Raw genomic sequence first — 18,768 nt, 5'->3', positions numbered from 1 at the left:
ACTCCAGGTTTCCATAACAACTGATCACAGGTTTTAGTAGTTTGCAGGTCCTTAAATATTCAGTCATATGACGTGTATCCGCCAATATAAGTTCACATTTAATTTACCAGGTTTTCACACAGGATAGGATTAGATGCAAAGCTCAGCAGACAGTATCACACAACATAAGGTTAGATACACAGCTCAGCAGACAGTATCACACATGGTAGGATTAGATACACAGCTCAGCAGACAGTATCACACAGGATAGGATTAGATGCAAAGCTCAGCAGACAGTATCACACAACATAAGGTTAGATACACAGCTCAGCAGACAGTATCACACATGGTAGGATTAGATACACAGCTCAGCAGACAGTATCACACAGGATAGGATTAGATGCAAAGCTCAGCAGACAGTATCACACAGTATAGGATTAGATACATAGCTCAGCAGACAGTATCACACATGGTAGGATTAGATACACAGCTCAGCAGACAGTATCACACAGGATAGGATTAGATACAAAGCTCAGCAGACATTATCACACAGGATAGGATTAGATACACAGCTCAGCAGACATTATCACACAGGATAGGATTAGATACACAGCTCAGCAGACAGTATCACACAGGATAGGATTAGATACACAGCTCAGCAGACAGTATCACACAGGATAGGATTAGATACACAGCTCAGCAGACAGTATCACACAGGATAGGATTAGATACACAGCTCAGCAGACAGTATCACACAGGATAGGATTAGATACACAGCTCAGCAGACAATATCACACAGGATAGGATTCGATACACAGCTCAGCAGACAGTATCACACAGGATAGGATTAGATACACAGCTCAGCAGACATTATCACACAGGATAGGGTTAGATACACAGCTCAGCAGACAGTATCACACAGGATAGGATTAGATACATAGCTCAGCAGACAGTATCACACATGGTAGGATTAGATACACAGCTCAGCAGACAGTATCACACAGGATAGGATTAGATACACAGCTCAGCAGACATTATCACACAGGATAGGATTAGATACACAGCTCAGCAGACATTATCACACAGGATAGGATTAGATACACAGCTCAGCAGACATTATCACACAGGATAGGATTAGATACACAGCTCAGCAGACAGTATCACACAGGATAGGATTAGATACACAGCTCAGCAGACAGTATCACACAGGATAGGATTAGATACACAGCTCAGCAGACAGTGGTGCGGGGTGCTGTAGAGGTCACGGTTATGGGGGATACTGTCGATATCTTTTAACGACACACAGAAACATTAAATAAAATAGATGAAATACACCCGTGTGAAGCCGGGTCCTTCTGCTAGTATGTTATAAATTAGACATGAATAATTAATATAAAAAACTATTAATTGTAGAACTTTGCATGTTTTTCTTTAAAAATTATGTCAAACTTTTTTTTTTCTAGATACCATTTCTGAATGCTTAACGCTATCTGAAAAATATCTGCATCTTTACATCGCCAGCCTGCAATTTCTATCAGTTCTTCTAGCAGAAGAAGGAATTCGGCAACCATATCAGTCAAACGCAACACTCACTTCTTTATTAGATGGAAACAGAATGGGAAGTAGCCTCTGCAAAATAATTTTACAGGTTAGCGTTTGTTTTCTAATACAGTGCATGTAAGTACATGAGCCAAATAAAAACTTTACCCAACATGGCCACCTCACATTCACTACCAGTATATTAGTGTGTATTGGAAATACACTGTTTGCTGAAAGAAGAGCCAAACAGATGGTCATATAACAGAAAATCATGTTGTTTAGACTGTGGGAGAATTACCTGACATATGATGGCAGTGAGTGTCTTCCTCCTCATAGTGAGAGCTTTTGAGGTCTCAGACATGGAAGATGTTCCTCTTTTCTGTCTCTGTCCTCATAGTGAGAGCTTTTGAGGTCTCAGACATGGAAGATGTTCCTCTTTTCTGTCTCTGGTCTCTAAGGAATTCCAGTCGTAACAAGCAGTGAAATTTGAAAGTAGCTTTTTTTCTCATGGATGGTTGGTTCAGCAGTTTACAGGTGTTGGAAATGTGACAATCTAGAATATATTTCCAATCTTTGAGGTTCTCCTTTAACCAATTTGTAAATGTTTGATATTTGATGTAGACATATGAAGAGAAATCATCAGAGGACCCCCTCAGACAGATCAGTGGGAATTGCTTAATTCTTCTGTTGGCCATCAGCAGAAGCGCCCAGGCATACAGCCTACAAGGTGAGGTTCTCTCATTATTCTAGGAGGCTGCACAAAGGATTATAATAGAAGAGACGCCAAAATCACATCATGGAGCGCCCTATTAGTGCTTTATCATACCACATATAATGTGCCACCCACAGTGGCACACGTTTCCCACAACGTGGAAGATTTTTATGTGCCGAATTCCCGTGGGAACTCGCCTAAGGGGAGTTTTACACAGCCTTTTTTAAAGCAACAATTCCAATTTTGTGGCAGTTTTTAGTTATGATTTGAAAGAACAGAGTGGTTCTAAGTGCAAGATAAGACCTGCATCTTCTTCACATGTAATATGTAAATATAATATCAGGTCTCTCTGGTGAGACACCCCAAATTGTGACATTGGTCATAGAAAGTCCATCTTCTCTTATACAAGAAAATTCCCAAAGGGGCAGATTTACTAATACTGTCTGTAAGTAATACAGTCTTAATGTGCACCTGAAAAAAAGGAATTTGCCTCTTGGAAATGGGAGATTTGCATCTATCTCCATATTTCATCCCTTTTATTCTGTTCCTAGACGTTTCCTATATAAACCCCCTCCAGTTCTTCATACACCCCAGGAGTAACATACAACCCTTGCAGATACTTATATAAAAAAATACTTTAGTGTTAACATAGAGGTGACGAAGCAATAGATATTACACGAAGATACAAGACATTACATAGAGGACACCACCACACACAGTCTCTGTTCCTGCCCTCCCTGGAGACTATGCAAATGTGGCTAATAATGTGTATGTATATGTAATAAAGATATAGATCTAGATCCCAACGACATACCGTCTACTGGATCTAGACTACTAACCAATTCACATCCAGTACATATAGAGACTCGTGCAGTAATAGCATGTATAATCTACACATGCATTGTGTTGCATTTAAAACACGCCTCCTTCCTGCGAAGCCATGCCTCTTTGCAATAAGCCACACCCACTTGTTGGGTGAGATGTAAAAAAGTTAGGATAGTGTGTAAAATACTTGATAAACACCGTGCAAGGCATGTACATGTTTCCCATAGTAAATTGAATCTGTGTAGCCTGGGAATTAAGTTCCTTAAATGGGTTTTCCCGGGATTTTAATATTGGTGACCTCTGCTGATCAGCTGGTTGAAGGAAAGGCCGTGCTCCGTGCGAGCGCAGCCTTCCCTTCATTGTTTACCTGCTTGCTTTCGACAGCGCAGAGGTGAGCAGGTGTAATTACAAGCCGTTTCATTCATTTCAATGGGGCGGCTCCTCCCTATTAAAGTGTATAGGAACGAGCCCTCCTATAAAAGTGAATGGGACAACTTCTTGTAGTTACACCTGCTCACCTCTGCGCTGTTGACGGCAAGCAGTTAAACAATGAAGCACGGAGCATGTCCTTCCCTTCAACCAGCTAATCGGCTTGGGTGCCGGGTGTCGGACCCCCACCGATCCGATATTGATTAACTATCCTGAGGTTAGGTCACCAGTATTAAAATCCTGAAAAACCACTTTAAGTACATTCTGGGGGTATTATTGTTGTATTAGGTGTTGGGAATCTAGATGTCATAAAGTTTAATTTCACACTTTCCCCCAGTGCCACCCTTACCTTTATAGACATTATGGAGAGATCCTACATATGTAGGGCCAATAGTGTCTCTCTTCATTGTGGATTTTGAGAAGGAAATGGTCTAATTTAAGAAGAAAGGTTCTATGAATTTTTTTTTTTTTTTTTGCTACCTGTTCTTCTAGCTCACCTTATTGATACCTGCACGGAGAAGATGAAGCATATTCATGCACAGTTAACGCTGGAGTCACTAAGACCAGGGAAGTCTTCACAGAAAAAAAAGGTATTTACTGAGCTACAAATTGATCAGCATTTTGGGTTTAAAGACCTTGACAATGTATGTAAGTACATGTGATACATAGACTCGGCAGATGATTATTTGTAGTGTATGATTTCGGAGGGCTCCACTTAGTAATATCACTAACTACTGGATGCATTGTATAAGCCTGCAAACACGCTTCCTGAGGAAGTGATGAAGGAAGCAAGTATATTGAAGATCGAGTTGTGGTTAACGTTCGAGGCTTGTTCCCTTATCAGTCATGACTACAGGTTTAGATGTGCTGAATCAAAGACACCCTTTCTGCAAAATTTCCCCTTTTGGGGAATTTGCCGCATTCTAATGGTCATGTTTTTTTTTTATACTGTAACCAAATATATTGGGGGGCCACAGATCAGGTATTAGGGTGATACCAAGATAGAATGATTATCTTTATGTTGTATGAACAAAATGCTAATTTCCTTCATTTTTTAAACTAATGTGTGGGCACCTAGATTCTGGCTTTGTGTCAGAATGTGACGTTTAGAGAAACCTAACCCCATGGGCATTGCTAGAGTCCTAAAACATCTGGGGCACAGTCCAGTGATTGCAGCGGTGCACATCATCGCTTTGGCACAATAAGCAGGCACAGGTAGGGAGCACCGAAAAAGCTGGAATGACAGGGTATGCATCAGGGGAATAACTGTTTTGTGCATTTTTGTGTTTTTAGTGGCATTTTTTGCAGAAAGATGAACTTGATTTTTACCTCTGACTTTTCTTGGGAGGGGGAGGTATAGAAGCTCCCTGTTCCTGATTTACTAGTGAAGAGTCCTCGGTGTTCCCTTTGTACATAAATAATGGATTTATTACGGACTGCACTCCCTGGAGATTTGGATCTCTACACCTAGATAACACGTCATCAGCACAGAACCAGGCTGCTGCTCTTTCCTGTGCTCATGATTTGTAATCTGGCCACAGCAGGTCCAGTGCTCCCAAAGGTGTTGCAACGCATAAATCTATGGGAAGAAAAGTCAAGCAGGAAAACATGATGCTGCCCCAGGCAGGGCTAAAAGTGGCAGCAGTGAGCACCAACACAAGTAAAGAAATAAAGTTAGTTCAGTCATTTTGAAAATGGTTCTGGTCAGCAGTTTGAGGCTTAACACTTATGATCCAGGCCAGAGGCTCCAGATCTAAGTGGCTACTAACGCTCCTACCTAGCTTTACCAGGGGTATGGCTTACAAGAAAAGTGTGGTCTATGGTGTGAAATTAAATGCCAAAATTGCTTCTCTGTTCTGGTGTAAACTTCAGCCAACTAATAGTTGGTACAGAGTTAAAGGGAGTCTGTCACCACAATTTCACCTTATACACTGCTTACATAGCGCTGTAGCATAAATGTACATCAGTCAAATGGTACCTTTTGTTCTGACATTGACCAGCAGCAAAAACGCAGTTTTATTCATATTCAAATGAGGGCTCGCAAGTGCCCAGGGGTGACGTTCGGGCTGTACGTACCCAGGCCGCTCTGCCTTCTTCTTAGATAACTCCTCCCCATCCTCTTGCTTGGCCCGTCCTGTAAGCCCCGTCATCGAATGTACTGGCCAAGATCCCGTAAATGCGCAGTCCAGGACCGAGCATGCGCCGGCAGGATCTTGGCCAGTACATTAGATGACGGGGCTTACAGGACGGGCCAAGCAAGAGGCTGGGGAGGAGTTATCTGAGAAGAAGGCAGAGCGGCCTGGGCACTTACAGCCCGAACGTCTCTCCCGGGCACTTGTGACCCCTCATTTGCATATGAATAAAAATGTGTTTTTGCTGCTGGTCAATGTCAGAACAAAAGGTACTATTTGACTCGTACATTTATGCTACAGCGCTATGTAAGCAGTGTATAAGGTGAAATTGTGGTGAAAGACTCCCTTTAACTGAAAGTGTGTGTCCTTGCAGCACATTTATCACCCAGCCTGAGCCCCTGTGATAAGTCTGGTGCAGGTCTAGACAGCCGGTCTAAGCGTACACCATCTATAGGATTAGTAAATTGTCCCAAATCAGTTCAAAGCTGAATCTGGAAGTCTGGAAACACTAGGTGAGAAAAGAATAGAAAGTTCTCCAGCATCCATCAGTATTGATCGTCTTTATTGTAGATCGGTATAAACATACATACTTCAATCTTCACCACCCTCCACCACAGGTTAACATGTTTCAAACTCGAAAGTTCTTAGTCATAACCAGAGTTATGACTAAGTTATGACTAAGAACTTTCGAGTTTGAAACATGTTAACCTGTGGTGGAGGGTGGTGAAGATTGAAGTATGTACGTTTATACCGATCTACAATAAAGACGATCAATACTGATGGATGCTGGAGAACTTTCTATTCTTTTCTGATTATACAAGGGACGAGTCCGATCCTCTCCGTGCACCGAACGCTTATGGTGAGCTGGATATTTTTCTCCTTTGGATTACAAACACTAGGTGACAATCATGGTGAGAACTTTAATTACGCCTGGATTGTCACATGTATGTTCAAGCCATTTTTTGTAATGCCGGAGTACTCTTTAAATTAGTTGAATATAATGGACCTCAGAAATTGGATTTTTAAATTAATGTTTAACTTTGTAAAAAAAAAAATGTTGGCGACTTCTATTCTACTATTACAGGAAGAAAATCTTTGCAAGGAGTTAAAAATGAATATACAGCTTATGAGGAACTGTATTTACAAAAATGAAGAGTGCAAAGTAAGTACTTATTGGTTAAATGACTTGTATGAGGGGTGGACACTATGCTTAAAAGGTAACAGTCTAGCAGAATGATTGACAGCTTTTAAAAAAAAATATATATATACTCTAGTGCTCTGTTTGGGCAGAAATATGTGATCTGCTCATAAATGGCAGTGTCTAGTAAAGCTTTAATTTGGAAAGAGTAAAGCCCTTAGGGGGCAATCTTTAGCAACCAGAGGTCAAAACCAAGTTTTTTAATCAGATTAGATGGTCCCCTCACAGAGTTGTGCCTTCAGTTTGAAAACTTACCTTCCCCTACGGACAGGCCAAAGCACATCTGCACCACTCTTTGAGCGCAGCAGGCGTGATGACGTCACTACATCACGCATGCTTGCCCTGAACTATGTCAGTAGGTGAATGGTGAGCTGACTGCTCCCTGCTTCACTATTGTGTTCAACTGTATCTGCGTCCAGAGGAGAGAGGGACATGCAGAGCTTCAGAGAGCGGTCAGGGGTGGTTTCCCAAATTAGTGTTTCACTTCTTTGTAACTCTTTTTGACTTGTGCAAAAACTAGTGATTTTCCTGCACTTTTCAAAAAAAGAAAATTGGCTTAGACAGAGCAGGGCTTCGTGAGATTTATACCATACAGTTGGCATAAATTATGGCTGAATCAACACCAATTCATACTGTAAATCGGCCCCTGACTTTTTTTATATATATTTAGTAAGTATGCAAATTAACTAGAATATAGAATTGATGGTTATTATTGTTCGTATGAATCTGTCTTTAACATGAGAAGGAATATAGAGGTGATTAACAGTTTTCCACCTGCTACATGTGCATTGCATCTGTATTGACAGTTTTATACTCAGTCTTTTAGATGATATGTTATCAGTTTTAGAACAGGCTGCTGGAAACAAAAACACGTGTTACTTAATCATAATGAAAATCATTGCTTCGGGCTGTAGATGGTTCACATAGTATCTATTATAAGTGCAGTCTCTTCACTGCATAATACCATTTCATGACCTGGTTCTAAGGATGGAATGTAAGCGGCCTTGGGACTTTGCACACGTACATGACCATGACAAAAGTATCACAAATTTGCAGAATTTAAAATTTAACAGCAAGTTCTGCCACAAAGTACTCTGTCACCTTGTGCTTTGAGCGTCCTCAGATAGAGCAGAGCAGATGGATATATAAATTTGTGGAAAAGGATTCAGTATGATTTGTATTTTATTCTTTTAAATTCCCGCTGTTTCTTTGATGAGAAGGCACACTGGACTGCTAAGCAGTCGTTCAGGTTCTCAGTAGGACCAACCACTAGATGATGAGAATTAGCAGGGATTTGTAAATGAAAAAAGGCAAGTTATACTAAATCTTTACCTACAAAACGACATGGTCATTTTCTTAAAGGAGTTGTTCCATCTCACCGTTTTCACGGCGGAATGGCAGTCAGTGCCAGCCCCAGGTGGCAGAGTGGGTCGGCGCTCTGCCGTTTCCATAACTCTCTCATTGTGTTGAACGGAAGTTACAAAAACAACGTAGCTGAACAAGCTATGCTGCTTCTGGAAATCCCAGAAACGGTGAAAGGCTGGCATGCTCAGCTGTTTCTGTACGTCTGGCCACCTGGGTCATGCGCTTAGTTCTATCGGCAAGGTGGGACAACTCCAGTAATAATAATTAATTGTAGCTTATTTTTATTTTGTGTGAGTTAAAAAATAGAAGAGGAAACAAACTCTGATTTTCCAAATTTAACACAGCATCTTATGTGAGGACAGGAAGTCAGATTCCTTATGTATTCCTATGGGAGACTCACTGTCAGTCTCGTAGGAATGAATAGAGAAGTAACTGGATTCCTGTCCTGTCAGTTGGAGATCAGACTGCTGGTGACATGACACAGCTGAGCATCAAAAGGGAGGGGATAACTCACAAATACAGTCACTGGTAAGAAGATTACGTTAAAGGGGTTGTCCGGGTTCAGAGCTGAACCCGGACATACCCATATTTTCGCCTCATGCTCCAATGCGCTCCCTTGTCCTGCGCTAGATCGCGCAGGGCACGGGCTCTTTTGTTTACAATAACACATTGCCGGGCGGAGGCCTCCACCTGGCAGTGTGTTTGGTGACGTCACCGGCTCTGATGGGCGTGCTTTAGCGCTGCCCTAGCCGTTTTACAGGCTAGGGCAGCGCTAAAGCCCGCCCATCAGTGCCGGTGATGTCACCGGCCTTCCTGGCAGCCCCATGTAAAGCCCGGTTAGTCACCTGAATACCTGAAAATGCCTTTGCCCTGCGCGATTTAGCGCAGGGCAAAGGAGAGCATCGGAGCATGAACTGCTCCGATGCTCATGTCAGGGGGGCTGCCTGGGTGAAAATGGAGCTATGTCCGGGTTCAGCTCTGAATCCGGACAACCCCTTTAACTATAGTTTACTTCATGTAACTTTTATAATAGGTCAGAGAAGAAAAAACTTATGTGTTAAGAATTGTTATTTGATCTATTTCTAGGTTTTGTGTTTTGTTTCCTTTTTTTTTCAATCTTGCATACTGTCTTATAATTATTGTAGGGTTTTTCAAACTCTAAGAACAAAATTGTCATCTTGAGGCAAGCTGGACCATAATTTTGTTTCAATGAACTTTTCCTTTTGCTAGGCAGCTGCCCTGGAGTCTCAGTTTGCTTCTGTGCTGTATTCTCTTTGGCCATGGCTTTTGATGGATGACACACTCATGCAAGGTGCTTTGCAATTACTTTGTGTCTACACGGCAAACTTTCCCGCAGGTAAAGAAACAGATGAACAAATTCTCCATGCCCATATATCCATCATGCCTAAATTTCATTTCATAGCTGTAACTGAAAAGATGAGTGTTTCTTAAGCCTTCCATTTTGCTTCTTTTTTTTTTTGCTTACATACTATAAAACACTACATTCAGTTGTCCTTGTAGGACATCCTGTGCCACCATTTCCTACAGTAGTTTCCCTATTTTTTTTTATAATGAGCCTTTTTTAATGTATATTTTTTAATACAATAATGATACAATTTTTTAATTGACTTTAGCAATTTGAAATTGTAAATGAAATTGAATTGAAATTCAGTTCCTCACAGTTACATTCTATGCAACGGTATTCCTTGAGAAACTTATTATGAGAAGTTTTCAAACATCTGTTATGAAGGAGCTATTCTAATTATCCATTTTACCCGGCCTCCATGACTGGGATCGGCATTGAATACTTTGATCGGCGATTAATACATTTCTATGAAGTCTGGCTTGCCAGAACTCAATGAGAACATTGTGGATCTCAGATAGAGTGCAATGATAAGGAGGATTGCATCTTCAAGTCACCTTGGGCTTAAAAAGTAATGCTTGTTTCACAAGGAAAAGTTAATAATAATAATAATAAAGTACATTACAAAAATGATTTCCACCACATTTAGAATAGGTTTTAATAGAAATGTATCTCTAGGTTTAGGTAAACTTTAAATCCTCCTTATTAGGATAAAATAGTTGTTAGAACAGCGCAGTGTGATAAACTGTAAAGACTGCCAGATATGTAACTTTAAGAAGCAAGATACAGTCACTGCAGTTTACTTCATCTGCAGAGATTTGTGTCTACTTGTCTGTTTTACTAAAGGGTGTTTCTTTCCCCCATTATCAAGCTTCTAGTTCCTTATGCTGCACTAACACTGGTGTAATGTCCACCACGCCATCACAGAAACCTCCAACAGGCAACTCCATACTGCAGAGCGTTCTAAAGATTGCTGCAGACCCATCTTCCTGCAGCAGCCTTGTACAACAAGGGGGATTTGGTCTTCTTTCTAATGTTGCTGATACCCAAGACTGCAAGTGTATCATTCAGAAGGTATGGAAAATGGAGAGACTAAAATGTAATAGGACACAACATATCTACTGGTCACAGTCTTGTTAATGGCTGAAGAACTGATGAAACCAAGATTGAACTTTTAGGTCTCAATTCTAAGTGTCATGTCTGGAGGAAACCAGGCACTGCTCATCACCTGCCCAATACCGTCCTTGTGTCTAGTGAATCCTGGTGATGGCAGCATCATACTGTGGCAGTGTTTTTGCAGTGGCTGGGACAGTGAGACTGGTCAGAGTTAAGAGAAAACTGAACGGAAGAAAGTACATAGATATTCTAATAATAATGTTGAAAACCTGATCCAGAGTGCTGTGGGCTAAGGTTCGCCTCACCTCAGTCTGAGGCGCAGAGCACTCTGGATCAGGCTTTTATTAAGAATATCTCTGTACTTTGCTCCATTCAGCTGTGACCCTAAGCACACAGCCAGGAGACAACACGGGAATGGCTTTGTGAATGTCCTTCAGTGGCCCAGCCAGAGCCTTGACTTGAGTCCAATTGAACATCTCTATAGAGATCTGAATATTGGTTGTGAACCAACAGTCTCCATCCAACTTGACAGAACTAGAGGGGATCTGCAGGGAAGAATGGCAGAAGATATACCCAAGAAGACTACAGTTAAGGTTTTTGATGCAGTTTTTGAAGCCAAAACCAGGAGTGGATTGAATAAAGTGGAGAAGTTGTGTTTGTCCTTAATACTTTCTCTCCTCCTAAGATCTATACATGATGTTGGCTTCAAAAACTGCATCAAAAAGCCTGAACGTGTGTCAGCACCCTTCTCACTGCCGAGGGTACTTCAACTAAGTACTGAGTAAAGAGTCTGAATACTTATGTGTATGAAAGATTTTAGTTTTTCCTTTTCAAATAAATTAGCAAAGCTTTCTAACCTTCTGTTTAGACTTTGTCATTATGGGGTATTGAGTCCAGATTTATGGGGGAAAATGTGAATTCTTTTTTTTATTTTAGCACAAGGAGCAACATAACAAAATTTTGAAAAAAGTGAAAGGGTCTGAAGACTTTCTGAATGCATTGTACTGTATATGCATCCTTTTGTGAGTTACAATATTGGCTTATGTAGGAATTAATTCTGTAGACAGATGCAGTACATTCCAGAAGTGCAGTTCACTATGAAAGTCCGGAATGAGATGCCAATTTAGTAGAATAGCATATGGTCCCAAAACCAATGAGCTTGATTGAGAATGCAATTTGGTTATGAATGAATTTTTATCATGTTTTTCTAAATTGTCGTCTTTTTCTCATTTGCAGAGTAATTTCTTGCAAAACTTTTTATCCCTCTCCTTGGCAAAGGGCAACAACAAGAGCTTTAATGTTGTGGCTAATCTGTGGCTGAAATTTTTGTGGAATTTGTCGCTGGGAAGTGACGGTCAGATGATGATTATGAAGCTGAAAGGAAGCTTAGACTTGCTCCTGGAGCTCACAAGATACAAGCAGAAGGTTACATTCTCCACTGCCTTGCTTATTTTACATAACATCTGCTTTAATCAAGCCAATAAACCGAAGATACTTTCCAATGGTAAGGAGCCATCAGGAAGTGACTAATCTCAGAATTAGGCTACATGCACACGAACATTGTTTGTTTTCGTGTCCGTTCAGTTTTTTTTGCGGATAGGATGCGGACCCATTCATTTCAATGGGTCCGCAAAAAATACGGACAGCACACCGTGTGCTGTCCGCATCAGTATGTCCATTACGTAGCCCTGCAAAAGAAATAGAACATGTCCTATTCTTGTCCGTTTTAGGCATTGTTACAATAAATCCACAAAAGAAAATGGCATACGGATGTCATCCGTTTTTTTTGCGGACCGCAAAACACATACGGTCGTGTGCATGTAGCCTCAGATGTTTTTTTCTTTTTCCACTGACTTTCAGACCATTTTTTATGCAGTTTCTATAATATGGTGTAAGTCTGCCAGCAAAAGCCGCAAACAGGAATTCTTCCTTGATATTGATCTAATTTAACAAAGTCCAATTACAGAGGACATTGTGAAAGAAACTCTGCATACATAATATGTTGAATGCTATTAAAGAGAATCCGTCAGGGTAGACAGACTCTGCTCCATTTAGAAGACCGTGTGCTCGTGACCTGAAAGCACAGGCTTCAGTACGGAGATATGCTGCTCTAATAGCAAGATTCCCCATACTGTGCAGGTATGATGGGTGGACAGCTGTTAGATGTAAAAAAGTTCTCAGTTATGTAAGTAGTTAGGCATGTATTTTACTTTTTACTTGAAAGTACGTTTACCTGGCCCTGTCCATATCCATCAGGAGTAACCAGCTTGAATCCATGAGATTAAATGTAAACTGTCCTTGTGTAGATATAGTCTTAATTTATATGGCTTTGTGGCAGTTACAGTTACATCCTGCCAAACCTCCTTGTCCCCTTGTAATGCCGTCAGTTCAGCCCGAGTATAGACTGGGGATGTCCCAAAAATGTCTGCAACCAGGCAAGTACAGATCAAAGCCTCACCTTATAGTAGAAGAGGTAAAAGCAGATTAGCAGAAGGCAGGCAACGTCACTCCAAATCTTTGGAGGTAAAATTCCTAATGTACTTAAAGGGGTTGTCCCCACGAGAGACGGCCAATACAGCAGTCTTCCTGTCTCGCTTTGCCAAGGGAAACCGTGTCCAGTTAGCCATTTGGTATAGTAATGCATGGCAAACCTTTAGTTAATTAGTTGTCTATGTAATACATGGGTTGCTGAAGCCCACCACAACAGAAGTTGCCTTTTCCAACATCCATATGCTCTAATATTGCATATGGACAGGGATTGTCTTCATGAGACAACCCCTCTAATGGTTTATAACAATAGAAGGTTCCATGTCAATGTACAGGTCTACCACCACTACATGCTATGGAATGTAAAGGTCTTCTTTGCACTTAGTACCTGACTAATGGCTCATGGGCCCTTTCCTTGTTCTAGATACAATTATGAGTGTGCTATGTGCCTGTCTGGAAAATGAAGACCCCAATGTTCAGAGAATAGGGGCTTCTGCATTATGGGCTTTACTTCACAATTATCAGAAGGTAGGTGCTATATGAAAGGAGAAGGTGAAGTATTCTCATTCTTTACGAGTGCTCCAAAGTTTGTCACAGTGCTGTGTAATAGTTTGGGTAACTTTTTCATATCTGTATAGATCTGCATTTAAATGTATGAACAAAAGCCAAAAATTGCATATATACTTTTAATATCTTTCTGGGCCTGAACATTGGATCCTCCCAGAGACCACAAAATTCCTTATTTGCCTGTTTTTGATAACACATAAATGTATCTTATGATCTTCTATTCGTACATTGTTTTTACTGTTCTCATCATCTTTTGATATTTTGAAGACCGACAAATAAATGTCCCTTAGAATTCAGTGAGATTGTGGATGCTGTTTATAATGATGGTAGGCAGAGATATCTTTTTAGCACAGAGCTCATCCAATATTTATTCCTATCCTCTCGATCTGATGACCTATTTAACAGCTCAAAACCACATGTCATAGATCACATCAATTTTTTCGATCATTGTGTTGATTTCAGTATACAAATCTTTTTCCTTTAACTTATCCTCATACCATATCTCCTACCTGTTGCTAAAAAGTGAATGTAGAGGATAATTCTTTTGTTTTAGTCCTTTGTTGCTTTTTGATTTATTAGGATTTGTCCCATTAAATATTCCTAGTTACCGTATGTTAAAGGATCCATTTCGGCTAATCAAAAGGGTAATTTTTACATGGGAGCTTAAAGAGGTTGTGCCAAGTTCAAATTTATCTCCTATCCACAGGATTGGGGATAACTAGTTAAAGGGAACCTGTCACCTGGATTTAGTGTATAGAGCTGGGGACATGGGCTGCTAGATGGGGCCACTAGCACATCTGCAATACCCAGTCCCCACAGCTCTCTGCGCTTTTATTGTGTTAAAAAATCTTTTTGATCAATATGCAAATGTCCTGATATGTGTCCTGTATCCGGAGATGAGTCAATCGGAAAGGAGCCCAGCACCGCCCCGCGTCCTCCGAATCTCCTCCTTGCTGGCCGACGTCACCGAGCTGGAGCGCCGAAATCTCGCGATGCGCGAGCTAACGCATGCGCAGTGTCGGCATCATGTTCATTCCCTGTGCTGGCATCAGCACAGGGAATGAACTGCGCATGCGCTAGCTCGTGCATCGCGAGATTTCGGCCCTCCAGCTCGGTGACGTCGGCCAGCAAGGAGGAGATTCGGAGGACGCGGGGCGGTGCTGGGCTCCTTTCCGCTGGGCTCATCTCCGGACACAGGACACATATCAGGTCATTTGCATATTGATCAAAAAGGTTTTTTAACACAATAAAAGCGCAGAGAGCTGTGGGGACTGGGTATTGCAGATGTGCTAGCGGCCATCTAGCAGCCCATGTCCCCAGCTCTATACACTAAATCTAGGTGACAGGTTTCCTTTAATCGGTAGGGGTCTGACCACTGGAATCCCCACCAATCCTGAGAATGGGGTCCCATTCCCATAATCTGATGGAGTATCAGGTCGAGCATGCACCGTGCTGCTCTATTCATTTTCTGTGTGACTGCAGGAGATAGATGAGTATAATGCTCTGCTATTTCTGGTGGTCTCGTAGAGAAGGAATTAAGGGCCGCGCACTTGCTTGACCGATCACTCCATCAGATCGGGGGAATGAGACCCCTCCTCTCAAGAATGGTGGGAGCCTCAGCGATGTTCCCCCTGCCAATCAGTTAGTTATCCCCTATCCTGTGGTTAGGGGATAACCTCAAAACTTGGCACGACCATTTTAATTGAATTTTCTTTTTTTTTTTTTTTTTTGTTAATAGGAGATTTGTTACACAGGATTTGTTCTAATCACAGATTACATTTATTTTTCTGTCTTAGGCAAAAGTTACTCTGAAGACTCCATTGTTAAAAGGGAGAATAGAAGACACCCTATCTACATTAAGGAAAAGTAAGTGAAGTAATGGTGATATGTTTTTGTGAATATTTTATAAATTGAGCTGCAGTTTTCAGAGGATTTCTACTATGATCTTTTTAGCTTTCTTGTAAGGTTATGTTGTTCTATTTGCATTCCTGTGTGAAATATTCACTTGCTAAATTTCTCATCAAATGTACTCTATAAAGCTTCAGTTTTCACACTAACCATAGTAACCATTAGGGATGAGCGAATCGACTTCGGATTAAATCATCCTAGGTCGATTCATATAAAACTTCGTTTGAATACTGTATTAGAATGTATTGGCTCTGAGCCGAAGTTATTACTACGCGAAGTCTCGCAAGAAGACCTTGGAACCGAACCCGAATTCAGTACCGTAAATTGTTTTTTACACTAAAAATGAATTTCTCAAGTTATTACTTGAGTGAAGTAATAACTTTGGCTCATCAGAGCCAATACATTATAATACTGTACGGAGCGCTCGCTTCATACAGTATTCGAACAAAGTTTTATGCAAATCGACTTCAGATATTTCATCCGAAGTCGATTCGCTCATCCCTAGCAAAGCAGGATTTCATCCTGTAACTAAAAAGATCAGTTCATTAGTTTAAAAAAAGAAGTTACAGTTTTATCTTAAGAGATATTGGCAATTTTCGAATCTGAAAATCGACATCAGATTGAACACGCCCACAGGATTATTTGAATTCACAAACCATATTGGTTTCTCAAGTGTGGAGACCTTAATGCCACCATGTATTTAACAGTCGGCTGACTACCAATATGGGAGTGGACACCTTTCTATTAACCACTCAGCAGATCCATTTAATAGATACCCCAAAAAAAAAGACTGCAAACAGATGCCAACCGGAAGGGCGTCCATTTTACATAGACTCAAGTGTTAAAAAAAAAAAGTATCCGTCAATGTACTTTTATTTAGGGAGTCTCGAAAGAAGAGTCTACCATGCATTTATGTGCAGCAAAAAATAAATAAAAAGACTGTGACATTTATTTAAACATATCTGTGTAAAATGGATGCCCTTCCATGGCATCGGTGGTTGATAGAAATGTAATGGTTCAAGGAAGTTAAGCATTCCTATATCTCTGCAAGTAAAAATAACATTACTGGCAACAACAAAAAAACAGCAGCTTTGATTTACTAAAATGTTTAATTTACAGTACTTCTAATCATCAAGTTATCATTATGTAAGATAATGCTTTGTGGGTATTTTATGAACTTCTTTGGTCTTAATGGGGTTGTACAGTACATTTAACAATCTGGAACAAGAAAGTGGATGTGAAAAAGTGGCAAACTATTACCTGAAAAATGTGTCACCACTGGCATTCTTTCCAGCAGTGAGGATGTTGCAACCACCTGGATGTGACCACTGCAGCCAATAAGCAGGTAGTGATTGGCTGCAGTCATGACATGCGGGTGGTCAAGTCATCCGATAGAAACCAAGATCTCTGAGATTGTTAAATGTTCTAGATGACCATTTTAAGCGGCTCATACACAGTAGAGGCCACCAATGTTACCCCTTAATATTAGGGTAAATGAGTATCAACACATTGAATTTGTTGAGGATAAGTTCCTGGCATATGTGTCTTCCCATGTCATGCATGAATGTTTATCTGGAGGTCAGGGAAGGTAGATGGTTGAACTTGAGCTACCAAAAGTGGTCACCTTTCTCGTGTTTATGGTCAGCTGAAGACATGCAATGCTATATTTGTTGCATTATAGAGTCAGGCTTAATGCCAAAAATGTTCCCTTTGTAACCTGATGCCTACTCTATATATCCAGGATCATGTGTTTCTAGAAAGTATTATATGATGCACTTCAAAATCATTAGAATGATTTGTGGTGTGGGAAACATGGTGCATTGGCTTTAAGGATAATTATCTACTGAGAGAGATTTCTACATTATGTTCATCTATTCACAGATGGATCTGCTTTTGAAGAAAGGCTTGAAGTTTATCATTTGAAATGTCTGGAGAATTTGGAGCTTGCTCTTGCTAGTTGAAAATTATGAAGAAGACTTCAACCAAGCCTGAGCTTGATCTGCAACATGGATTCTGTCTTGTGCTATGGGAGGAACTGCTGTTGTGAGCACCTAGAACTATCAGTATACAGTGGCATGGGATATATATATATATATATATATATATATATATATATATATATATATAAAAAAAGCACGGCTAAAATTTAACTAGTTTCACACACCATACAAAGTTTTACGTCTGCATGAGACTTTAAAGGGAACCTGTCAGCTCCGAAACACCCCCTGAACTAGAGTAAGAGGTGTATAGTGTAAGTGATGCTGAATCTGATTATGCAAGTTTTATCCTCATACTCTCTTCCATTTCGACGCTGTGCTCCCACAAACCGGCAGTAAAATGTATTGAGAGGACTCTTCTTGGAGTCCTCTCCATTATGTGAGTGAGCATCGGAGTCCTCTCAGTGCATTTTACTGCTGGTTTGTCAGAGCACAGAATCAGACTGCAAGTGAGTATGAAGATAAAAATGACATAACCGGACTCAACGTCACTTACACTACACACCGCTTCCTCTAGTTTGGAGGGTGTTTCAGAGCTGACAGATTCCCTTTAATGAAAGAAGAAGATCTGTCATAATTTAGGGTAGCACAGCATGTTGCAGCACATGAAAGCATTTCTTATATGGAAACTGTAGGAAATGATATTTTCCGACTCCTGTGGAAGTCTGTTACATTCCATTATGTTCCACGTAAACCAAACAATGTACTAAAAGTACAAAAAGACTGTTTTCTCTTTCCACGAGCAATAAAACGAAAATCCTGATTGCTAAAGGAATTACCACCTACGTCTAGAAATCTCTGCCTATACTTTCAAGGTAGTGACAGGTGATACATTCTTGATATGGAAGGTGGAATTGAAAGATGAAATTAAAAGCTGTTGGTTGTTTTCTTTCTCAGTCTTTGAGCTCAGAAGAAATACTGCCTCTGAATGTTTGTTTTTCTTGTCTTTTATATATGTGATACACGTTTCTGTGTGAGTTTATATTAGCAATGCATTTTTTGCTAACTTCATTTGTAAGTATGTATTTATTGCTATAATAAAATCATCTATGACGTTCAGTATCAGTTTATCAAATTATTCCCTCCGTTATTATTGGAGACGATATATATATATATTTATCTGCCTCTCGTTCATTTTAGAAGTTTAGCCT

At 40.4% G+C, this 18,768-nt stretch overlaps 1 protein-coding gene across 1 annotated transcript in view; it reads left to right on the top strand.

Annotated features, from left to right (window-relative positions):
* The window catches only part of RTTN (rotatin), a 228,839-nt gene extending 211,132 nt beyond the window's left edge, over positions 1-17,707 (top strand). The window contains exons 41-50 of the mRNA XM_040432294.1: positions 1,443-1,627; positions 2,140-2,245; positions 3,977-4,074; positions 6,701-6,778; positions 9,410-9,536; positions 10,414-10,616; positions 11,895-12,162; positions 13,570-13,673; positions 15,509-15,578; positions 17,502-17,707. Of these exons, the coding sequence (XP_040288228.1) occupies positions 1,443-1,627; positions 2,140-2,245; positions 3,977-4,074; positions 6,701-6,778; positions 9,410-9,536; positions 10,414-10,616; positions 11,895-12,162; positions 13,570-13,673; positions 15,509-15,578; positions 17,502-17,581 (1,319 nt within the window). The 3' untranslated portion in view covers positions 17,582-17,707. The remainder of the gene's footprint in view (positions 1-1,442; positions 1,628-2,139; positions 2,246-3,976; positions 4,075-6,700; positions 6,779-9,409; positions 9,537-10,413; positions 10,617-11,894; positions 12,163-13,569; positions 13,674-15,508; positions 15,579-17,501) is intronic.
* The last annotated feature ends 1,061 nt before the right edge of the window (positions 17,708-18,768 follow it).

This window comes from Bufo bufo, chromosome 5 (genome assembly GCF_905171765.1).
Source record: "Bufo bufo chromosome 5, aBufBuf1.1, whole genome shotgun sequence".
Lineage (NCBI taxonomy): Eukaryota > Metazoa > Chordata > Amphibia > Anura > Bufonidae > Bufo > Bufo bufo.
Note: the sequence above shows the minus strand (reverse complement) of the source record. Positions and strands in the feature narration are given on the sequence as shown.